Source organism: Magnolia sinica, chromosome 3 (assembly GCF_029962835.1).
Source record: "Magnolia sinica isolate HGM2019 chromosome 3, MsV1, whole genome shotgun sequence".
NCBI lineage: Eukaryota > Viridiplantae > Streptophyta > Magnoliopsida > Magnoliales > Magnoliaceae > Magnolia > Magnolia sinica.
Window position 1 is genome coordinate 38,549,772 of NC_080575.1, and position 25,574 is coordinate 38,575,345.

Consider the following 25,574-nt stretch of genomic DNA (forward strand, 5'->3'; position numbering starts at 1 on the left):
CCTGGGCTATGAGATAAAGGGATTAATTCACTATGCTCTAACAGTTAGAGCTTTTAGAGCAAGTGGTTAATTGTCCTGCATCAGTGGTGGTTTTGTGAATATCATCGTACAACTATATTGATGTGTTGAGCTGGGAAAAGGCTATGACGATGATGACGATGGACTTATACACATGATGTGTCAGGCTTATCCGGGTTGCTTGTGTCTGGCTCCTCCTGTTTGTGTTAGATACAAATACTTGTGTTGATGTAATGCAGGGGCATTTTTACACCGAGCTCAAGTGGGGTGGCTTATGGGATGCAAGGGCACACTCGGGGTGGGCGGCCCGTGTTAAGTGGGTGGCTCATGTGAGGTGGGCCCCACACGTGTGAGGCAGGTGGCTCGTGTGAAGCAGAACCCATGTGAAGTGGGGCCCACGAGGGGGGTTTGGACGAGGTCCTAACCCATGGGATGTGGGGCCTGGGCTATGAGATAAATGGATTAATTCGCCATACTCTATAAGTCTGAACTTTTAGAGCAAGTGGTTAGTTGTCCTGCATCATGATGTCTAAGTTATAGAGGGCCCAATAAATCATCATGGTATCCTTTGCAAGGTTCCATGTGTCAAGATAATCAATCACATATGTGAAAATGACTGAAATGCATCACAGGGGTGGAGGGGAATGCTCTTGTACCAAGTCTTTGTTATCTTATGTACGAAATTTGCTCAGGTGTAAGAAAATATGACCTAAATAGGCTATAAGTCTATGATGGGATTCTAACGTCATATTCTAGTTTGGTTAGTGCGTCATTTTGATATTATGGTTTAGGATCATAGCCTTTGTAGTGGCTACACGTCACCCATTATTTGATTACTCGGAATTTTGTATTGGGTGATTTAGTTCTTTCCATTTTTATTTATTGTCCACCTATTAGTTGCTTATTGTTTTTTCCTCTTTGCTCCCATAATTCATCAATGTGTGCAGACCTACAATGATACGTTCCTTTCTTGAATAGATTATCGGATTAGGTGGCTTATAGTTATGTTTCATAGACATGGACATGAGTGTTATAATTTGATACTGCTACTGAGTGTTGGACGTGCCTTACCTTGGAAACAGGATTCGTGGTCCCCAATATATTTTACTTTATCTAAAAAACAACTTACTAAAAAATAAATATCTTAAAAAATAAATCAATAAAGGAAGAGTTAAAAGTGAGATAGAAAGAGAAGCCAAAATAAACCTGATACTTTTATATTTTGAACGGTAAGGCGTTTATTTATTTATTTTTTATTTTCATATTTACATTTTAAATACTTAGCTAAAGGTGTTTGAGGCACTTGAGGTTCAAGGGCCCACATTGCCTTTAACTGCACTAGTGGTTTTACTAATTGTTTTTTTGAGTTTTACATCAAGTGATGTCATCGATGGATAGAAGTTCGAGGGGGAGATTGGAGAACGGGAGAGAGATAAGTCAAATCAGAAGGTTGAGGGGGAGATTAGAGAGTCGAGTGAGAGGAAGGTTAGTGCGGAGAAGATCAGAGGTGTGTGAGAAGATTTTTATCGACTCTACAAGGCCGAAGAAGAGAGGAAGAAGCTCTAACGGATCTCGTGGAGAGAAGAGATCTTACTTGGGGAATGAGCGAAGGCATGGAGAAGCATGGTATGAGTCGCGCAGGGGGTGTTGGGTGGGATGGGGGTGTTTACTAGCCACCGAGAAAAGGGAAGGGGAAGATATGGGGGCACTAGGGGTCCGAGAATAGGGGATCGTAGAGGAGGGGGAGGAGATTGAGGAGGCAGAAGTTGGAGATTGGGTTCGGGTGAAGAAGAAAATGGAATCTACTCATGGTATGAGTCAGGTGAAGAAGAAAATGGAATCTACTCACAGTGAGATTAGAAATAAAGGTTCTCAGATGCACTCGGAGTACCCAACATTGTTTGTCGGAAGGTTCTTGGAGGGGTGGGTGGAGATGCAATTCGCCGAGGTTTTTAGAGTAGTAAGTTCAAGGAGGTCATCCCTAAGAAGAGAGGTTTGTATGCTGTAAGGGGCGTTGTGTTCATCAAAATGGAATGTGAAGAAGAGATGTATCAGGCGATACCGGTTTGAATGGGAGGAAATTTGGGGACAAGAAGATCTTTGTTAAAATGGGAAGGTATCAACCCGATATCATAAACGGGCTGCCAACAAAGAAGGAAGCGGCAAGATCCTCGAAGGGTGATTCTCAAGGCAAGAATGATGAAGGGTCACAGGCCAGTGGAGGAAGTGAGGAAAGCTAAAGGAGGCAATTGCAGATCATACCAATAGGTGGCGGCGTCTAAGTTTAAAGGAGAAGAGACATAAGAGAAGATCTATTTAGAAGAGGAAGAAAATGTAGGACAAGAGGGGAAATGGGTTTGAAGAGAGAACTGTTTGAAGGTCCAGTGGTGTATGTTCATTCGTTGGTGATCGAAAACTTATGGAGAACTTTCCAGTGGAGCTAGGTGGCAAAAGTGAGACGTGAGACTTCTTTGGAGGATGTGGGTAGTTAGCTTCACCAATACTGTGGATTGGAGGGAGATTGATTGGGTGTTGAAATCACTCAAGATGACAGAGGTGTGGGTTTTGTAGGGGAAGATATGAACAAGAGGGAGTGAGGAAAGCTAATGGAGGCAATTGCGGATCATACCAATAGGTGGCAGGGTCAAAGTTTAAAGGAGAAGAGACATAAGAGAAGATCTATTTAGAAGAGGAAGAAAATGTAGGATGAGGGGAAATGGGTTTGAAGAGGAGAATCGTCTGAAGGCCCAGTGGTGTATGTTCATTTGTTGGTGATCGAAAACTTATGGCAAACTTTCCAGTGGAGCTAGGTGGCAAAAGTGAGACGTGAGACTTCTTTGGAGGATGTGGGTAGTTAGCTTCACTAATACTGTGGATTGGAGGGAGATTGATCGGGTGTTGAAATCACTCAAGATGACGGAGGTGTGGGTTTTGTTACGGCTGGAAATTAATGTCAATCTTGCTAATTCTTGGCGGGATTTTTTTTAAAGGACAACTCGCTTTCTTGATTCGACGTGGGAGTGGTTAATTCTGCGAAGAAAGGAAGCTTGAGTCCAATTGTGGCCTTTCGGGACCTTCCTCGAGAGCTATGATTTCAAGAATTTTTGGTGGAAGTGGGCCCATTCTTGGGGAGGTTACTAGCATTGATCCTGTGACTGATAAATTTGTCAATTTGTACGTGGCAAGAATGTGTTTATAGGGGGAAGTTATCACAATTGTCGAAAAATGTGGTCATCAATGTTGGAAAAGGGAGGATTTCGGTGCAGGTGATGTAAGAAAAGAGAAGGCTAGAAGGTTCTGGTGGGGTTGTTGTAGTGACATTAGCAGAGGGAACAGGGTTTGCCGTAGGAGCGGAGAGCAAAGGTGTTTTCCCTTGGTGGGCAGGAGGAACACAAAAACAGGATGTTGACTTGTGTGAGGTGGTTTGTGTGACAGAGAAAGTTGGGAAAATAAATAATGAGAGTAGATGCGTGGTCTAGTATTTAATGGAGAACTAATGTGGGGTGACAGTCTGGGCTCGAGAGAAGACGTCGAGGCATTAACAGGGGGCACGCGGCCTCTAGTACCATCTCTTGGAAGGAGCATTAATGTCTAAGTGATTAGTGGCTTTGCAGGTGGCGTGAATAGAGAGAGAGGGAGAGGAGAGGCTTGACATGTGTAGTGTATGGATGGGAGGTGTCAAAGAGGTAATTCTTGCAATGAAGTGTGGCATGGTTGATGTTGATGGGGTTGCATGCCTCTCACACGGGTGGGAAGGAGCATGTGCGAAGTCGCTTGAGGGTGATTTGCATGTATGGTAAGCTCATTTTCCCACATTTGCAACATCCTTTTTCATTTTCCAAAGGGATTTTGATCCCGTCGAACCCTTTGTTTCTCTCCTACTCGGCTCTCAATGAAAAAGAGAGCTTTCCGAATCCTAGCGAGAAGACCGTTTTTGTTTTCTTGACTTCTTCGTTTGATGGGATATCGGATGCTCACATTGTGGTTCTCGTGCCGGCATAAGCCGATTGGTGTGAGGTTGGATGGTCTCAGCCAATCACAACAGAGGTAAGCATGAAGGAGTTGTCTAGGTGCTTGTTCGACCCCTAGGATGGACAAAACGAAAGGTTATAGGATGGTAGTAGCTTTTGACGATCAGGAGGAGCAATGGAAGGCACTGTTGTTGTTAGAAGACATGAATATTCAACCTTTTAAGGTCGTTGATGCAGGTAACAAAAAGGCAGTTAAATGCAGTGTTGTCATGTGCGATTGCATATGCATATGCGCATATTTTTGGGGAGATCGCATATGCGGCAGTGGCATATGCGGCAGTGGCATATGCGATCCCTGCACATATGTGATCGCATATGCCACATGTGCCAGCATATGCGATCGCATAATGGCCAACGGTCATATTTTTGAACGTTTTTTGACCTTTTTTTTTTTAAAATCCTGATTTTTTCTCTATAAATATGTATTCTAAGCATTCCTACATGTAAAAAAAGCTCAAACTCTCTCTCTATTCTCTATTTCTCTTACTACATCCTCTCTTACATATTTCTAATTCACTTCTAAGCACTCTACAATCTACATCCACTCCTCTCCATCCATATTCCATTTCCATATTTCTTTTCTTTTCTTTTAACTTTCAAGAATCAAGAATCAAGGAAGGGTACAAGAATTAAGAATCAAGAATCCAAGATACATGATACATCCATATTCAAGAATCAAGAAGATTCAAGAGTCAAGACTCCTCTCCAATCTCCATCCACTGAATTGATTGAACTCTCTTTCTAGTTTCTACTTTCTAGTTCAATCAAGGGAACATACATAACATCACTCTCTCTTTCTCTCTCTCTCTCTATCTCATTTTCATTTAGAGTTTTATATTTCATAATATCCAAGATCTAAGTTTCTAATTCTAACAATTTCGATCATTTTTTTTTTAGTTAGTTTGTTAATTGATTTGTTACTTTATTAGTTGTTACAACTTACAACTTACAAGTTTGAAGTTACAAGTTACAACTTACAAGTACAAGTTACAAACTTACAACAAGAATTCAAGATCAATACTCAAGTCAAGGGGTAAAGGTGAAGAGAAGATAACTTAGACAAGAATTTGGAAGTTGGAACCTCTTTTAGATTTGTAATTTTAATTTTGTTTGTGTGTAAATCTCTCTCTCTCTCTCTCTCCTTCTCTTTCTACAAGTGTAACTCAACTCTCTCTCTTTTTCTCATTTTCTTTTCTCTTCTTTTCCCTTTTTACAAGTGTGTGTAACTCAACTCTCTCTCTCCCTTTACTAGACTACTACTACTACTAGTGTAAAGTGTGTAAGTGTGTGTGTAAGTGTAACACTCTCACTCTCTCTCTCTCTCTCTCTCTCTCTCTCTCCCCCCAAGTCCCATCTCTTTAGGCTCTTTACTCTTACTTACTCTCTTACTTCTTAGTTCTTAGTCTCTTACTTTACTTTAGTTTTCTTTTTATTTGTCGTTTACTTTCTAGTTTCTAGTTAGTAGCTAGTTACTTTTTAGTACTAGGATACTAGCAAGTGGCAATCAATAATACACACACCACCATCCACTATCATAATGTCTTCTTCCCAATCTTCCTCTTTGAAGCCTAAGTCGAATGACCCGGGTTGGAAGTATGGGCACTACCGTAGTGCTACCAAAAAGACTCACATAGTATGTGAGTTCCGGTGGCATTGTAAAGCACAAGCAACACCTTGCACATTTACCGGGGTCAAATACAAAAACATGCGACAAAATTGCTCCAGAAATCCGAAGGGAGATCGTGGAGTATACGAAAAAACAATCAAGAAAGAAATGCGATAGTGCCCTACGTCAGGAGGAATATCTGGAACAAGATGCATATGAAGATATAAATGTAGTTAATGTAGATGAAGCTAGTCCTACTCCCCCTACTTCGACAGGCCGGTCTAAACCACAAGTACAACCATCGAAAAAAGCCTGAGGGCATGGGCCCATGGATAGATGGTGTAGACCACACCCCGAGGATGTGATCGACCAAAGGGGTTAGAGGGAAAGGGCCGGCTTAAACAACTTTAGAGAATCGGTATAAACAAAAAGATAGGAAAACCACAATTCAATATATTGTTAAGTGGTTTTACCAAACCGGCGTTGCTTTCAACGTCGTTAAATCGAAAAGCTTCAAAGTAATGGTTGAGGCTATAGGTCAATTTGGACCTGGGCTTAAACCTTCTTCGTATCATGAAATGAGGGAGACATGCCTAAAAACTGAAGTTGAATATACACAATTCTTCATAGCTAAATATAGGAAATCATGGAACATGTATGGTTGTTCACTAATGGCCGATGGATGGACCGATAAATTCGGTCAATCTCTCATTAACTTTTTGGTAAATTGTCCAACTAGGACAATGTTCTTAAAGTCGGTGGATGTGTCGGGCCATTCACACATAGGAGAATATTTGTTTAACTTACTAGATAGTGTAGTTGAAGAAATAGGTGGGGACTACGTTGTACAAGTAATTACAGATAATGCAACCTCGTATGTAATAGCCGGTCGTCTTCTTATAGAGAAGAGGTGACGTTTATTTTGGACCCCCTGTGCGGCCCATTGTATTGATCTTATGTTAGAAGATATAGGTAGATTATTTATAAATGTGATTGCAAGGGCTAGAAGAATCACGGTCTTTATGTACAAACATGCCCTTCTTTTCAGTCGAATGAGAAAACACATTGGGGGTAACTTGCTACGTCCAGCAGTCACCCGTTTCGCTATAGCCTTTTTAACACTATAAAGGCTACATGCAAAGAAATCAGAATTTAGAAGCTTTGTGGGTCGGCCGATTTTACCAGTGGGCCTTGGTCAAAGAAGGCTGAAGGGAAACAGGTTTAACAAACAATTCTTTCTCAAAGTTTTTGGACTCAAGTAGTAAAGGCGCTAAAATCATCCGAGCCCTTAGTCACTGTGTTGTGATTGGTGGATGGGGATGAGAAGCCCGCAATGGGCTATATATATGATGCGATGGAGAGGGTGAAAAATAAGATCATGGACCATTTTCACTATAGAGACCGTGATTACAAGCCAATTTTAGATATAGATAGAAGATGGGGCAGCCAAATGTCATCCCCATTGTATTCGGCTGCTTACATCCTTAACCCAGTCTGTTTATTCGCTTCTGCTGATCCAGCAGAAGCACTAACTATGTATATGGTTGGATTTATTGATGTCTTGGAAAGAATGATTCCAGATAGAGGAGAATAGGCCAAGATCTCAACTTTGCTGGACTTTTACACAAAAAGTGAAGGGATATTCTCAAGGGATATCGTAATAAGACATCGGACAATGAAATTACCCAGTAAGTACTTCCATAAATGAATGTTAGTGTACTGTCAACTGTGTACTGAACTCTTACAAAAAGTTTTTCTACAAAGTGTCTCTAAGAGACTAAGACTCTAACCTATACTTAAACTGTTTTTCTCAGCTGACTGGTGGGCTGCCTATGGAGTGGACCGGAACAGGAGGGATCCAGGTCTAAAGAAGCTGGTAGTTATGAAGATTCTTGGACTTACATGTTCTTCCAGTGGTTGCGAATGCAATTGGAGGACGTTCGAGGCGGTAAGTTTAGACTGTTTAGTAATTGTTTTTTTGTAAACTTTAATTTTTTAGTGGCCTAAGCTAAATTAATTACCTAAATAGCTAATGCCCAATGCGCTTTCTTTCTTGTAGATTCATACCAAGAAAAGGAATCGCCTTGAGCAAAAAAAGCTCAACGACTTGGTTTTCGTTCAATACAATCAAAAATTGCGAGAACGATTTCAAAGTAGGAAAGAAATGCCCGGTTTCTTTGACCCTATCTGCTTAGATGAGTTGGATGCAGATAACGAGTGACTCGTAGAGACGGAGGACCCGGTATTTGCTGGAGAGGAGCTGACATGGGCACAAGTTGAAGATGCCGCATATGGATCGACACCTGGTGAAGGTAGTACCACTCGAAGGCGCAGGACGGGGGGGAGCCGGGGGGTGAGTAGTAGCCGTCAACCCGTTGATGAGATTGAGGAGATTGAAGAAGGAGAAGGTGATAATGATGATCAAGCTGAAGATCATCCACCATTGGATGCTGATGAAGTATTAGTACGTACAGATGATGAAGAAACGAAAGAAGAAGTGTATGTAGAATAAGGAGATGACTCAAATAATGATGATGATGGTGGTGGTGGTGGACCTGGTAGTGATATGCCACAATGGCTACTAGATCAATGTATATGATTAATGATTATTGATTAGATAAATAATAAATACATAACTTCTTAATTTTGTTTAATATTTACTAAGTCTAAGTGTGTTGATGTTGATGTTGTTGATTGTTGATAACTTGATATATTATATATCATGTAGTGTTGAATGTTGAATATGGATATTTCATATTTCATATTTGTTAAATGTAAAATGTTAATTGTTAAGAAGTTAACTATATTGTAATTTGTAAATGTATCATTATCATATGTATGTAATTGGTTTTATTTTATTTTTACTTAAATTAAATATATTTCATGTCCCAATGACATGATAATTTATTTTGATTTTTCTGATTTAAAAATTTTTTTTTTTTGAAAAAATGCGAAAAAATAAATAAATATGCGACCGCATATGCGATTGTGCGATCGCATATGCGCACATGCATATGCAATCGCACACGATCGCATATGTTATTTGATAACATTGATTAGTACGTACAGATGATGAAGAAACGGAAGAAGTGTATGTGGAAGAAGGAGATGACTCGAATGATGACAATGATGATGGTGGTGGTGGTGGACCTGGTTGTGATATGCCACAATGGCTACTGGATCAATGTATATGATTAATGATTATTGATTAGATAAATAATAAATACATAACTTCTTAATTTTGTTTAATATTTACTAAGTCTAAGTGTGTTGATGTTGATGTTGTTGTTTGTTGATAACTTGATATATTATATATCATGTAGTGTTGAATGTTGAATATGGATATTGCATATTTCATATTTGTTAAATGTTAATTGTTAAGAAGTTAACTATATTGTAATTTGCAAATGTATCATATGTATGTAATTGGTTTTATTTTATTTTTACATATAATAATTTATTTTGATTTTTCTGATTTTTTTTTCTGATTTTTTTGATTTTTTTTTTAAAATTTTTGAAAAAATGCGAAAAAAATAAAAAATATGCGACCGCATATGCGATTGTGCGATCGCATATGATCGCATATGCGCACACGCATATGCAATCGCACATGATCGCATATGCTATTTGACAACATTGGTTAAATGTAAGAGGGAAAAAACTCGTGATTGTTCCTTTCACGATTTGGGAGAGAGCAATTTAGTTTCGATGGCAAGGGGGATGGGATGGTTGAGGGAGGATTTGGGGCATGTTGGAAGACTTTTGGGGGTGGCTTTCAGAGATAGCAAGGTTGATTACATAACTCTATTCCGAGTTGTGGAGGAAAAGGGGAATTTGAAACTTTAGGCAATGAATCAAGGGTAAGGGAGCAGACTCTCAAAGGGCAACTGAGAATTGAAAGGCTTAGTTTCAAGAGTCAGTGATGAGGGAGGAGATTTAGCCAAGGGAGGAGCAAGGGCGAGAACAACGGGGAGAAGTGCCTAATGAAGATATTAATTTGGAATTTTAAGGGTTTGGGATGCCCTAAAAAATGACTCCAGATAAGGGATGTTTGCAAGAAATTCAAAGCTCAAATAATCACTATCTGGGAAACCAAGATGTAGTCCATGAATCAGGCGGTGGTGGATGCAGTTTCAAATGGGAAGTCTGAAATTGCGGTAGGACTGCTATTATAGAAGTATGGATATATGTCCAAGTGTCCTAGAGGGGGGTGAATAGGACTTTTCAAAAATATTTACTTATAATAACATACAATGCCTAACTTTAACCAAGATAAGTAAGGCAAAATAACTCTATGGCTTCCAAGCCAATAGAGGGTCCAAAATACATAGGCTACACAAGATTTATATATAAAACGACTAGCCTATGAAGATAGTGAATGTGAGAGTGTGTGGAATGTGATTCCTATCAATGCTTAGACATTCGTTTAATCATGCATCATAAATAAACATTCAAGGAACATAAGCATAATTAGATTAATGCACAAATAGCCATTCCAAACACAATTATATATAGTGGTTCGGCCACTTGCTTGCTCCACTCCCGGCTAACGCACTCTCTCCTATAGTGTACCGGATTTCACTATCCAATGGTTTTAAATCAAGTTAACCATGAACCTTAACAAGTTACACAAGGTTAACTGAAGAGCCTATACAAGGCAACCTTAGATGCCTACACAAGGCGACAAGTCCTACACAAGGACACAACTTAGGAGCCTATATAAGGCAAACTATGCCTACACAAGGCAACACGTTCTACACAAGGACAACGTATTCTCCTGTCGGAGGTGTACAAAAGGTCTTGGCGAGTTTGTCACCCAAACTTTGAATCCCAATCCTACACATGAAAAGGGCTTCAGACTCAACGGACTCGGTATACTTACAAATAAGTGAGTGAGCCCCTTTCTTGCACAATCTAAAGATGATCTTCTTTGTTGATGAAGAGTCTTTAGCTCCCTTGAACCGCAACCGCTTATGATGCTCCAAGCAATGCTCCGAGGTTGTGAGGTTTAAGGTTTGATCCTATCTTCTATATTAAATGATATGAATTAAATACCTAGAGAAGATTCCCATGAGTTAAGCATTCAAGAGTTCCAGCACAATGATTTACCTTTAAAAAGTGCTACTGGAAACTCAATGAATGCCAGAGTTCATAATTCAATCCAAGTCAAGAAGATGACAATAAATGCCCGTGCTATGGATTGAATGATGAACTCTTATGGGAAAGAAGGCTTGAGGATGAGGGTATAATCAATTACAATAAGTCTCTCAAGATTCCTTCAATTCTTACTCATTTTGCTAAGAAGAAACCCACAGGTATATATAAAGAAGAATCCCAATGGTAAAAAAAAAAGGACAGAAATCTGACATTGTTGATGCTACTGTATAGTCTTCGATTCCATTGAAATTTGAACTTCAATGTTATCAAGCCTTATTCGATTGTATCGACTACCTACACTAAGATATTCATTTATGTGTAAAATAGATTCTGATCGATCTTATCGAGCATCCTTCGATTCCAATGATGTGCACTTCGATGTTATCGAAAGGAGGTTCGATTCCATCGAATTTTCTTTAGAAAAATTACCTTTGGTTGCTGGAAGATTTTGTCCCAATTTTCGATACAATCGATCATACTTTGATGCTATCGAATTTTGAAATTCGATGACATCAAAGGGTCTTCGCTGTAATCGAAAATGATGGATATTCCTTGACAGCTTGTTGGACAAACTGGTCCTGAATTTCGATGTAATCGAATAGTCTTCAATGCCATCGATAACTTACTCTCGATGTGATCGAAGATGATTTGATTCCACCGAGGAACACTTAGAGAGAATTTTCTTTGAAGAGGGAGTACCCTAAGTCGATTCAATCAAGTGGGTTTGATGCTATCGAAATTTGAATTTCGATGTCATCGAACTCTATTCGATATAATCGACAATACCCAGCAGATGATCATTTTGTTGCTGGACAGTATGGGCCTATTTTTCGATGCAATTGAACCATGTTTGATAGCATCGAAAATGTCCTCGATTGCATATCGATGCAATCGTGATTTTTCCTGTTTAGTCCATGATTTTCCCCCTAGTATTCTAAGTGATTAAAACTAAGCTTACCAAGGAGGATTTAAGAATTGTTGTGGGTAAGACTAAGTTAAATGGGGTCATATAGCTCAAGGGTTTGGTTAGGGAAGTGAGGCTTTGTTTACGTCTGTGGAGCGCTCAAACTTCTTCTTGGTTGAGATATTGATCTTGTGAACTTTTAGCTTGGGGCTTACTTATAAGACTGACTCAACACTCACATAATTTGACAAACTGGCACTTTTAAAGTCTAATGAGAGTGTTGCTCTGGATGCAGTTAGGACAGCAGATGGTGTTATAGTAATTTGGGGTTCTAGTTTGAGGGGTTGTGAGGACCGTTGGCTTGGACCTTACTCAGTTTCAGTTTTGCTGAAGGAAAAGGCAGGGGTTGTAATTGGGTAGTCTCAGTGATTTACAGCCCAAACATTCCAGGACAGTGGGCTCACGTTTGGGTGGAGTTGGATTTCATTCACAAAAGGTGGAAGGAATGTTGGTGCTTGGGCGGGGATTTCAATATAACTAGATTGTCCTTCGAGAAGTTGGGGGAATGATGCCAAATTAATAGAAGTACAAGGGTTTTTTCCGACTAGATGCATAGGAATGAGCTTGATGATCTTTCCAATGGGGAATGTTAAATTTACATGATCAAGTGGTCAAGATAGGGTGGTAAACTCCAAGTTGGATAGATTTCTAATGTCATTGGAGTGTGTTGATAAGCTTCCTCGTCTCTTAAAGAGGTATCTCTAAGCCTACTTTAGACCACTGCCCCATAATGCTTGAAGTTGAGGAAGATTGGGGTCCACCCCTTTCAGATCGAGCTTTCATGGCATGAGGTGGAAGGATTCAATGATATCGTGAAGGAATGGCGGTCGTCTTTTAAGGTGAAGGGTCATGCGGGTTTTTCATTGTTTCAAAAACTCAAGATGAAAAGGAAAAATCATCAATTGGAAAAGGGAGGTATTTGGCAACTGGGAGGCGGAGATGCAAAAAATCCATGCAAGAGTTGGATATCAAAGAAGAAGCTATGGAGCTTTACGGAAGAGGAAAAATCAGTAAGGCATAATTTGGTGCAGGATTATAAAAAGAGGCTTAAAGAAGAAATTAGTTGGATGCAAAGGTCGAGGGTAACATGGCTTAAAGGAGGGTGATAAGAATACTAAGTTCTTTCACGCTCTGGCAAGTGCAAGGGCAAGAAAAAAATAGAATCCATAGTGTGGTGGTAGATGGGAAAGAATAGAGGAAAAGACCCTGGTGTGTGACGTAATTGTATCTTTTTATGAGCAATTACTATCCAAGGAGGACTGGAAGTGGCTGAAGCTTGACGGTTTTCTCCCTTTAATATATTGAGGGGAGAGGTGACAACTGGTTTGGAAATTCCGGCCTCTGAAGAAGAGGTTAAAAGTGGCAATTGATGACTTGGAAAGAGAAGGCTCTGTGGCCGGATGGTGTCTTGATGACATTTTTCCAGGTGTTTTGGGCAACATTAAAAGAAGACGTGATGGCCTCCATAATGGAATTTTTGCAGAGCGGTTACTTAGGGGCAGAGATGCGGGCTTTGTTTTTGCTCTTATTTCCAAAAGAGGAGCATAAAACTTGTTAGAATTCTAGCTAATTAGCTTGGTGGGAGTTCTCTACAAGATCCTTGCTAAGATGTTGTCCACAAGGTTCCAATTGGTGCTTTCCCATATTATTTCGAGTGCTCAAAGTGTGTTTGTTGCTGGTAGGAAGTTATTGGATAGCGCATTGATTGCTCATGAGCGTTTAGATGCTTGCCATAGGAAGGACAAGAAAGGCTTCATTTGCAAGTTCGATATTGAAAAAGCTTATGGTCATGTGCATAGGTACTTTTTGGATTACGCAAGTTGGGATGTGGAGAGCATTGGAGAGGTTGGGTCCAAGCTTGCCTACAATTGGCTAAATTGTTGGTGCTAGTGAATGGATTGCCGAAAGTTTTTTTTTTTCTCCCAAGTCTCAAGAGGATGAAGATAGAGATCCGCTATCTTGGTTACTATTTGTTGTGATGATAGAGGCTTTAAGCAAAAAGTTGGGTACGACATAGCAGTGGGTCTCATAGATGGCTTCTCCGTGGATAACGGGGGTCTCCAAATCTCCCATTTGCAATTCTTTTTTGCATTGTGGTTGAAGCAAAAGTTGAGAATTTAAGGAAAGTTATCTAATGTTTTGAGGTAGTTTTTGGGCTGAAAGTAAATATCATTAAAAAGGTGTTGGTGCTTCGAAGTAGGAGGTTGGGAAGTTGCAGAAGTGAAGTCTTCAATTGGAAGGCTGAAGCTTTCCATTGACCTATTTGGGACTACCGTTATGTGTGGGAATTCCAACAATGCACTTTTGGGATAAGGTGATAGAGAGAGTCGAAGGGAAGTTATCTCGATGGAAAAGCTGACACCTTTCGTTTGGGGGTGGATCGATGCTCATCCAAGCAGCCTAGATGTGTTCAGAAGGGCCAAATGTGATGTAATTGAGTGGGCTGCAAATGTAAAAGGTTTTAAAGATTGCGATTTGTTGTTCTCCTCTTGGGCGATGTTGTAAATAGTGAGGCTTTTGTCTCTGTTGAATAAATTATCATTACCGCTAACAAAAAGAAAGGAAAAAAAGAATCCAGTTAAGAGGTATATGGTGGGACGATTCTGTGTGTCGAGGTGTCTAAATGGTTGGATTCAACATGCTATGACTGGGAGAAGAATCTTGGGTCGTAAGATGAGACTTTATACGCGTCTCCTTGGTGTTGGATGCTTTTGAGATAAATATGCTTCTTAAGTAGATGAATCTGTGTAACATAGGTTTACATGAACCATGTAAGTTGCTAATGGTGTTCTCTTGTTATCGTTGGATACAAGGATAAAAAGAAAGAAGAAAAAATGAATATATATATATATATATATATATTTGGGCCCATTTACGCAATTCTACAATCATGCTACGATTATTTAAGATTTGCAATTTGGGTGTACGATTTGAATTGTTCGCCCATACAGTACGGTATTTAGATGTCGTGAATCGTACGATTTGGACAACAATGGCTGAGCGGATAATTTAAACTTAGCCAATCTTTTATGAAGACCAACTTTAGATTCAATAATTGTTGTCTGCATCGTGAGTGTGTGGGGTGTGTGTGTAAAAAAAAAAAAAAGGTAATTGTTATCTGCTTAGGCTCTAGAATGAGTTGACTTAGGGCTGGTTTGAGAGCTTGTATTTGGAATGCATTAGCTTCCAAATCACAAACCAAGGTTATTCCAAATCCTCAATTGTGTTTAGTAGCTTGTAATTAGAATGCACCGGAATCCAAAAATAGGAATTCATTGAAATGCTTTAGTATATTTATAGGATTTGAATTTGATTACTAAATCAACTTTATTATCACATATGTAATATCCCAGATTAGTCTACATCTGTGATATTTGACAGAATCATGGTAATAAGCCCATTGAAATATATACTTTGGCCAAAAATGACGAAATTTCAAGCCTCGGGTGGGCCATAAGCATAAGATCACAAATGAACAACTCACGAATTAGTGATCGACTCACCAACATTTTCTAATTATTGATTTACATGGCCAATGTTTGGATTGTTTAGATCATTCTATTGATGTAATTTTAGTGATGCATTTGATAATTTGATTGTTTTTGGGTATCATCAACTTTCCACGTATACAATGAATTAGTAGCCTAGTGACACCTTTGGTACACATATGACTCTCCTTCCTTTGAGCAAAAAAAGGCATTTCACTCTGAATCACATCAACAAGGTGAGATTTCAGTGGTTAAATTTTTCTATAACATGGAAAAAGATGCTAATTGAACTTTCCGGCATCTAGTTCTGGTATCTTCTCCGGCACCTACGCCCACGTGTTCTGATGTCGGTAGAGGCGCCAAAGATTTCCGAGCCTCGACCCTCTGAAGAATCTGAGCCTGACACTTGTAGGGGGAGTGGCCAATCTTGGCAAACAGTTCATAGAAGAAAAAGGATAACAAAGCATGAGGATGGAAGAGGAAGAGATACATCAAGCTACCCAACCCTATATGTTAAGGGGTTTCCAGAAGGATGGGCACTTGTAAACTTCGCTAGAGTTTTTGGACGTGCTGGTGCTGTGATGGATGTAGTTAGACCAAGGGATAGGAGGGATGGCTCATTTAGGGACAGTTCGAATGAGTTCAGAAGAAGAGCTGACTAGGGTAGTTTGGATGCTCCATCGCGAGAGCTTCGTTGGCTTAAAGCTACTGGTCCAGAGAGCGAAGTTCGGTCCAGAACTCAATGCCAAGAAAGGGATTGACACCTCTAAATCAAAAACGGACAAGGAGGCATCATCCCGTCGTATACAACAGAAGCATCCTGCATCTTTCAAAGACGCACTACTTTGTCCTAACGATAAGGGCTCTGGAACACAATAGCTCCAACAACAACAACGTTACTCTAGAGAAGAGACAACAAAAGGAGACGGAGAAGGAAGCTTCAGGTCCAGATATGGTGGTGTGCATCAACCAAACTCGTCTGGATCGTTCAAGAAGAGACCCGCAAAACTCAGTGGTCGCGATAACCAGAGAAGATGCTTCGATCTCCCAAGTTAGAAATTGGATAGAAGAATGTTGCAGGAACCAGCCAGAACTATACACATCCATCTGATGGGCTACAACGAACTATGGTTGAACCTGAGCCCGGGAGTTAACCCGGACATTCTTATCTGCATAGGAGCTTTGCATAAAGATGACCCGATTCTGAAGATTCAGTCCTAGGATGAATTCTCCCTTTTCCGCATGGAAGATGTATGGATCCTCATTTGGTCAGTCCCTTTGGAGCTATGGTATGAAGAATTTTTTATCCATGCTTCAGCCGTCCTAGGGAAATTCATTAAACTTGACCCCTAAAACGAAGTTAGGAGAGGAGATGGGTGTGATCAGAGTCAGGGTGAGGTGGAAGAAAGGTGAGCCGCTACCATCTCACATCCAGGTGGGAGTCGACGATAGATTCATATCATTGCCGGTGCAGAAGAAGAACGACCTAATCCCTCGTTGGGGAGACCTCTGGAGGACCAAGGAATCATCTACAACACCGACCGTGATGCCAGGGTCCATGGATATTGATGAAGGAGCACAATTTCCATGCATCATAGGAGCATCGAATCATTCCCCCTCAGATACAGTTGGTCACAATTCTCGAGCGGTCAGAGTAGCTTCGGAGTGTGTGACACGTGGTATCGGGATTCTTAAGGACTCCTCGCGTCTTCCATCTTCCAATGCCTTAATCGCCACGCGGAGGGACGAGATCCAACCACGTCATCTATTCGAGGCGGGTCCATCGAGGGACCTGAACTGCTAGACTTGTTTTGATATAAGTGGGACGCATGGCTGGCTTGGCGCACGTGCCGGTGGTTCGGGCCGCTGCAGGTGGGTCGGGGGTCCTTTCCAAGTTGGGAATCCCAACTCCCGTCCATCCGAACCCAAACTCGTTCGACCTCAACCAATCCCTTCCCTCCTATCCTCCCCTCGATCCTGCCCTCCCGCCTCTTCAAGTAGTCTCAGAGCTTATCACGAAGGACTCTTTTCACGCCTCCCCTCAAGCAACCTGGAAGATCACCCCGCAGCTGTGTGTATCGGGCCTGAGCGATCCTCTGGCCCCTGATCCTCTCTGGTGGGCTAACCACTCCCCTCTCCCTATAGGTTCGATGCCTCTCACGTGGGACGTCAAATATTTCCCCGATCTTCATTCTCGGTCGTCGAACTTAGATTATCAGGAGTCTTTATCCGGTCTGATGTCCGCATCCATATCCCCCAGAAGCGGCTTGTCTCAACTAGCTTTGTCCACTATTTCGAGAGGACATCACCGTAGGTTTTATCGAAGTAAAGCCTTTGCAGATTCGGTCGGAAGGAGCTTCAGTAGAGATGCAGAACATACGATTGTTAAAGGTGGATGCAGAAGTTTAGAGGGCCAGGTTGATTGGTGTCATCGAAAGGAAAAAATGGATCAGAGATGCCATCGGTCACGTGGGAAGATCCTTAGGGTTATCTTTCGGGGACTGCCCAGAAGACTATCGCCCTGTTCCATTGTGTTGAGACTCGAGGCCGACTGCTCTTAGGAACAAGATCTCCCAGACAATGCCCCTCGAGATTGTGCAGCAACAGGGAACTCCACAGTCTCACGTCCACTCTTTCCTCATCCATTGGTCTCATATCGGAAACCGGGAAGGCAGGCAAAAGGGGCAGTTCGGTTTCACTATGAAGATCCTCTCGTGGAATGTCAGAGGAGTTGGATCGAAGTAGAAAAGAAGACTGCTCAAAGACACTTGCGGGAGAAATAATCCAGATGTGATATGTTTCCAGGAGACAAAGGTTCAAAACTTCTCAGATTAGATTATGGGTTCCCTTTGGAAGGCTCAAGATGCTAAATGGGCCGTGTTAAATGCTACAAGCTGTGTTGGAGGAATTCTAGTGGCGTGGAAATCATCTATTTGGTCCCTTCAGAATAGTTGGAATGGAGAGTTCTCTCTTTTGATCATCCTGAAAAACATATCCTCCGATTTTTGCTGTCTCATCACCTCAGTCTACGGTCCTAACTCGGAAGACAATAGAAACGATTTTTGGGCGGAACTAAGTGCAACCAGGTGCAGATTAAACGGCCCATGGTGCTTATGCGGTGATTTCAATGTTATAAGATATGCTGAAGACAAGTCCCATGACAGCAAGGCCTCTCTTGCGATGCGGAAGTTTTCCTCATGGATCACTGAACAAGAGCTGGTGGATCTCCCCCTTTCCGGCTCTAGATTCACCTGGACAAATGGGAGGGTGAAGCCAACCTTATCCAGATTGGACAGATTCTTGGTTTCCTCCGATTGGACTGGAGACATTCCCTTGTGTATCCCAGTCGGCCCTTCCGAGAACCACATTAGACCATTGCCCGGTGATTCTCACAACAGAAGATCAGAGCTGGGGGCCGAAACCCTTCAGATTTGAAATCTCTTGGCTGAAGATACCAGGTTTCTCGTAGCTTATAAAAGATTGGTGGGCTTCTTTTGTAGTGGAAGGTTATGCAGGGTTCAGGTTGAGCTTCAAACTGAAGCTTCTGAAGGATAAGATCAAACAATGGAGAGCAAAGGAATTGGATAAAAGGGCGAAGGAAATGGAAGTACTGTTATCTAACCTGCAAAACATCGATCGGAGAGCGGGAGAAGGATCGATGTCTTCAGATCAATTGTCAAATAGAATCCAGATTATTCAAAACATTTCAGCTAGAGTATTAGAAGACGAAATAGCTTGGAGACAACATTCACGGTCAAAATGGATCAGAGAAGGGGATAAAAACACAAAGTACTTTCACAGCATTGCCAACGCACGTCACAGATACAACAGGAACAGTAGTATAGAGGTGAATGGTACTTGGATTGAAGATAAAGATCAAATTGAGGCAGAGGCAATCAGTTTTTTCAGCAAATTACTCATGGGAGAGGATTGGAACAGACCTCGTTTGGACCTATTGCAGTTAGATAGGCTGCCGGAAGTCGATGCTAAAGATTTAGAGTCCCCCTTTTCCTCGGATGAAGTTGAGGCAGCGGTGGACGCGTTGGGAGGAGATAAGGCGCCAGGGCCTGGCGGTTTTCCAATCTTATTTTTCTAGATTTTCCGGGAAGATCTACAACGTGATATTTTGGAGTTTTTCAGTGAATTCTACGATAGAGGGCGTCTTTCTAAAGGGCTTGGGGCATCTTTCATTGCATTAATCCCAAAATTTTCGGGTGCATCTTCTTTCAAAGAAGACCGATAAGCCTAATTGGGGGGCCGTATAAGATCTTGGCTAAAGTCTTGGCATCTCGGTGTCTCGGCTGAAGATGGTGATAGGGTCTGTTATTTCTGGTAATCAGAGTGCTTTCATTCCAAGTAGACAAATCATAGATAGTGCCTTAATTGCTTTCGAATGCCTAGACTCCAGCCACAGATCCAAATTGAAGGGAATCCTGTGCAAGCTTGATCTTGAGAAGGCATAGGACCATGTGGACTGGACCTTCCTCCAGTATATGTTCTCTCGAATGGGCTTCGGTGAGAAATGGAAATGGTGGATAGGGGAGTGCGTTGGGTCCGCCCATTTCTCTGTGCTTTTAAACGATTCCCCAAAAGGCTTCTTCAAAAGCTCGAGGGGCCTCTGTCAAGGGGATCCACTATCGCCTTTTCTCTTCCTTATAGTTGGGGAGGCCCTATCCAGAATGCTTAGTAAAGGCTAAGAAGAAGACATTCTTAACGGTATCAGAGTAAAGGGCATGGACACTCCGATATCTCATGTTTGGTTCGCGGATGATACGCTGATTTTTAGCGAAGCAGACAAGGAAAAGGTGAGCAATCTGCGCACGATGATCCGATGTTTTGAGGCAGCTTCCGGTTTGAGGGTTAATATGGCTAAAACCAAGATGTATGGGGTGAACATGGATCAGGAAGACACCAGGCTATATGCTGATTTCTTTAATTGTTCCGTTGGCAGCTTTTCGACCTCTTTCGTTGGTCTCCTGCTGTGTATTGGTAAGCCCCCAAAATCTATGTGGGACAAGGTCATTGACAAATTTGAGAAATACCTCGCTAGATGGAAATGCAGATACTTATCTTTTGGGGGGCGCATCATCCTTATTAAGTGGGTGTTATCAAATCTTCTGTTATACTTTATGTCCCTATTCAGATGCCCTCCTTCGGTTCTGGCGATTCTTGAGAAACTGAGATGCGATTTTCTTTGGCATGGGAAAGAGGAGAAAAATAAATTCCACGTGGTAGAATGGAAGGAGGCGTGTAAGCACATTCAAGAAGGAGGTGCTGGGATTAAAGCACTCAAGACAATGAATTGGGCCCTTTTAGGAAAGTGGATGTGGAGATTAAGGAGGGAAAGTGGGAGTCTCTGGAACAAACTAGTCAAAAGCAAGTATGGTTGTTCTAAGGGAGGATGGTGGACAAAAGATTCCTCTTTCTATAGGGCCTTGGCTCTTTGGAGGGGTGTCTTATCAATGAAAAAGGAGGTCCTCAAAGGTATCGGTTTCGCTATCAGTAATGGAGAAAACATCCTATTCTGGGAAGATACATGGTTGGGAGATGCTCCTCTGAGATGCGACTTTCCGAACATTTACCGTATTGTTCCAAACCAAGATATTTCCGTAGCCAAGTGTCTCTTTTTCATTGGTGGGAGTTTGGTTTGGAACCTGGAATGCAAAAGGAATTTACAAGATTGGGAGATTGCAGAGTATGTGGCCCTCCTAGATCGAATCTCCAAAAGCAAGCCGGATCAATTGGGTGAAGACAGGCTAGTTTGGAGGGTTGATAAATTAGGGGAATTCTCGATAAAATCATTTTTCAAATGTCTGGACAGCAACCCCCTCACTCAAGAAGAAATTATGACAAATTAGATTTGGAGCTACAACATCCCTCCTAAGATAGTGTTTTTTGGGTGGCTGGTGGGAAAGAAAAAGGTCCTTACGATAGATAACTTGAGGAAAAGGGGGATGATTCTCCCAAACGTATGTCTTTGTTGCATGGCGGATGAAGAGACGGTCGATCACTTGTTTATTCATTGCACCTACATAAACCAAATCTGGCCTCTAATCTTCAGTCCATTTGGCCTCAAATGGTCGTTTCCGAACTCAACAGGTCATTTGTTAAAGGCGTGACATGGGGTTAGCCTAGGCAAGCGAAAAACCCCAATCTAGAGAATAGCCCTCTTGGTTGTTTGGTGGGCAGTTTGGGAAGAAAGAAATAGAAGATCCTTCAGAAACGACTCCAAACTGGTGGAGTCCTTGGTTCGGAGAGTTAAACAGTTTATCATAGAATGGTCCACGAATGTAGATCATCTCAAGGGTTGTAATCTTCTCTTCTTAGGAGTTTAGGTGGCTCGCCTTCTCAGCGGCCCCGCCCCTCCTGTATTCCTTTTTCTCTTTTATATAAAATTTGGCGATCCTTCAAAAAACAAAAAAAAAAAAAAAACAAAACTGTATATTTCAAATACTTCCGATTATAAATACCTCCGAATCCGCACTGCCAAATGACTTTTAGATTTTGAATCCACTACACTCAAGTCCATGCTGCCAAACGACCCCTTGGGTGATTCCAAGTTGGCCACCAAGTTGATGGCATGCTTTTGAAAAATCAGTTACGATATATGGCTGTGTTGGCCTGATCGGCCATTCCCGTTATGAGATATGGGGGCGAACTTGTCTGTTTTAAAGAAAATAAAAAAGGCCGTATTGGCACCGATATGGGGGCCAATGTGACCATTAAGGACCCATTTAAAAATTTTCCTACTCTCAATTTTTGTTTTTAGTTGTTTCTTCATTTTAGCCATGGAAGAAGCTTTAAAACTCATTTTATAGTAGCTTTATGCTTATTTTGGGGGTTCAAAACACATGATATTGAGTGGTTCGATGAATTGAAGAGGAATGAACCATTTTGAGAAAAAAATTGAAAAGGGAAATTATATTTATTTATTAAATTTTTTTCTTCATTTTTTTTTTTTAAATTTTTTATTTTTTTATTTTTTTTTATTTTTTTGTATTTAACAGAATGGGGCATAATCCATCAAAGCACGCTTGACATGTGTTTGGTTAGGGTCTATTTGGTTAACTTCAGCAGGTCCAACTGCCAGAAAACATTCTTATCAAGAAAGGTCTGATACACCATTGCATACATGTTAAAAATGTAAAAAAATGTTTGGTTTCAGTATTTTACATATTGTTCCTATTTTTTCTGATAGTTTTTCAATTTTTTTTTTGGGCATATAAAACTCTTGACCGATACAAGTCTTATACACGCTGTATCATTTCTTTTTTGGGCCTAGCTGATGCGATGAAAGATACTGTTATTCAAAACATTGGTTGATAGTGGTCAATGCTGTTAATTTCCTTTTCTATTCAGTTAAAAAGTAGTTCCTTGTCATACCTTTCGAAAAAAAGAGGTTCCTTGTCATTTCAACTTTAAAATTTTAGATTGATATATTATTGATGGTGTCCATGGAGGTCATCTACTTGGTTTTATCTAGGTTTGGAACTTTTAGGTTTCCCAATTGTTGGTGCGGAAAGAGCACAAAAATGGAGGCGTGGTTGATATGGTTTCCTTTTCCATGCTGTCTGAGACACAAATGTATCTTGTTGGCTTGCAGCCATGCCAACTGCTATATGACATTGCATCAACACAACACCCATTGTGGATCAAGCTGTTTCAAGCTCCTTCTTTGTTTGCCTAGGTGGATTCTTTTGTCATCCTGTCTTCCCAAATCATTAAATGCTCATTGTCGTCGTCGTCATCATCATCATCATTAGCATTATAGCCTTCTTCCAACTCTTTGGGGTTGGGTTTAAGAGTCCTGCTTCGGCAAAGAAGATTTTGAACAGGACTTTTCAAGATTCTCGGCAAAATTTCAGCAAGTGGTTGCCTGCTTGATGCTGATCCTTCTTACATTGTTGGGCCTGAGACAGGTGGCAAATCCTACCTGTTCTTCAAACATCATCTCATTCGATGGATAAGAAAAAAAGGATCTCAAAATTTCTTTTTTAGTTATATTTTGAAATTGGGGTTGTATGACGTCCTTAATTTTCATTGATCAGAATTCCATTAACTAGCAGTTGAACATTTACAAATGGTTGTATTTATGAAATCTAAGTGAAGCCTTTTATGTTAAGCCAACCTACTTTACTATTCCCAGTGATTGAGCGTTAACAATAGTTTCAGCCTTGTCTGAATATAAAAAAGAAAAGAAGAAAAAAAAAAAGAAAAAAAAACCTACTCTACTATTCGTATAAAACACCACGCTGAAGTTGAAAGGTATTTTAGAAGAAAATGAATTTCACAACACAAGGCTGACTTACATTCTGAAGAAATCTGTGTATTATTCATCTTCTTTGAAAAAAATTATCATGGTCTCATGTTTTTTGTTTAATTTTTTTCTTAGAGGAAATTGTATGTTAACTCAATGTTGTATTGTATAATTGCCTTGGCGAATGTGGGACCATTAATTCTCTGTCCTTTAAATTTCTTCTGAAGGTCAGAAGCATGATAATGGTTATGTTACCAAGTATTGTTTTTTTATTTGAAGGATGTACCAAGTATGTTACCGCGTATTGTTGTTATGGTGACTTATGGCCATTGTTTCTGTTGTTGTGGTATTCTAGTTTCCCTCTTCAGTGAACAGTGTTTCAATCATTTCGTCTGAGTTTATGGAATATTGGTCATACAACTATTACTATTTTCCTTTCTTTCCATTAGTCAAACAGAATTTTCATAAAAAATTCATAGAGGGGAAGAATTCTCAATCCAAAAGATTACGTTCTTTTGCTAAACCATTGTCCATTTACCGCTCTACCAATATGGTAAAATGATGTAGGCTCACCATGTGTCTACTTTGTCTCAAAAGTGATTTATTTCCCTCTGTGCATCTAAACAGGATGTTAATGGTAGGCTTTTAACTGTAAACAAGGCAGCTCCAAAAGGTTCCCGTGTGGAACGATCACCTCGAGTATTCGAGCCCACTTTCAGGATCTATGTTGGAAATCTTCCATGGCAAGTGGATGATGCTCGCTTAGAACAGGTTTTCAGTGAACATGGTAAGGTGGTGGAAGCGAGAGTTGTCTATGACAGGGAGACGGGACGCTCACGTGGGTTTGGCTTCGTAACAATGTCCTCACAGACTGAGTTGGACGATGCGATTGCAGCACTTGATGGACAGGTGCCACCCTCACCACCCTCAGAATACAAGTTTTCTTCAGTTTATTTTTAGGAATTATAGGGTCCTGAGCTGTCAGCATATGTTAGTGCTGCCCAGGATTCCATGTGAATGCTTTAGTGCTCCAGGCTGTTGCTTTGATTGGTGCCAGTCCAGGGGGGGATGCCCCAAAAATCTCCCATATTGGATGACCCTAGATGTTTGATCAGTGGTAGATAAACATGTGGCAGAAATTAAAATAATGAAATGGGCCACTTTCAATGTAAAAATTTCTGCGGGTCAAAGTGCTGGTATTTTCTAATCTGGGAAACTTTTGGGGCATGTCCCATCTATGGTGGGCGATTGGACTGATGGCCCAGAGTACCAAAACATGGGAACAGCATGTACCAAATCCTGGGCGGCAGTCAACTTCACATTAGCTGTAGTACGGGACGGTATAATTAGTCTGTTGGTAGTAGGTAAGCTGTTGGATCAGAAAAATAAAACCTCAACCACCTGTTGGGTTGAAAAGGCTAGTTATTGATTAATCAACCACTACAACAACCACTACAGCAGCCCTGTGATACAGTAAAAACACCTGTTCGTTTTCCTGAACACTTGCACTGTATTTTTTTGGTGCAGAATTTGGATGGAAGGGCAATTAGAGTGAATGTGGCCGAGGACAGACCCAGGCGTGGTGCCTTCTGATCTCGAGAACCTCCGAGCCATTTGGGAAACTTGTTGTAAGCTTTACTTTTCTTTAGAGGGAAATGCTATGATTATTTTGATTTTGTAGCATACAGTAGTTTTTTTTTTTTTTAATTTTTTTTTTTGTAGTTAGGTATTGAGAAGCTTCTCAATAAATTGGGTCTTCATCCAATGCCTTTATTTGTTATTTTTTAATGTTACATGTTATTAGTCACTCGTATCCATCCTAGACTTTTGTTCTCATGAGATATTGGGAAGCTCCTTGGTAACTGTTGAAACCATTTGCTCCTTTTTTTGGTTTTTCGTGGAAGCACATCATATGGGTTGTATTCTAGTCAATGGCATCTCAGGTTTGTGCTTGTTGAATTTCTCCTTGAATTTTGTGCTGCTGGTCACTAAAACTGAATTATGGCCATGGCAATTACCTATTTGATTCTAGATTATGAAATATCCATTAGAG

The 25,574-nt window shown here is 40.8% G+C and overlaps 1 protein-coding gene and 2 long non-coding RNA genes across 4 annotated transcripts in view; all 3 read left to right on the top strand.

Moving 5' to 3' along the window:
• LOC131239823 (28 kDa ribonucleoprotein, chloroplastic-like) overlaps positions 1-25,362 on the top strand; it is a 29,845-nt gene extending 4,483 nt beyond the window's left edge. For both annotated transcript variants that reach the window (XM_058237701.1, XM_058237700.1), the window contains 2 exons: positions 24,149-24,430; positions 25,049-25,362. In XM_058237701.1, the coding sequence (XP_058093684.1) occupies positions 24,149-24,430; positions 25,049-25,114 (348 nt within the window). In that variant the 3' untranslated portion in view covers positions 25,115-25,362. The remainder of the gene's footprint in view (positions 1-24,148; positions 24,431-25,048) is intronic.
• Positions 1,712-13,850, top strand: LOC131239824 (uncharacterized). Its single transcript, XR_009168416.1, has 3 exons — positions 1,712-1,801; positions 1,841-4,252; positions 9,307-13,850. It is a non-coding gene; the product is annotated as an uncharacterized LOC131239824 (long non-coding RNA).
• Positions 7,533-8,046, top strand: LOC131239825 (uncharacterized). Its single transcript, XR_009168417.1, has 2 exons — positions 7,533-7,603; positions 7,715-8,046. It is a non-coding gene; the product is annotated as an uncharacterized LOC131239825 (long non-coding RNA).
• Positions 25,363-25,574: the final 212 nt, after the last annotated feature.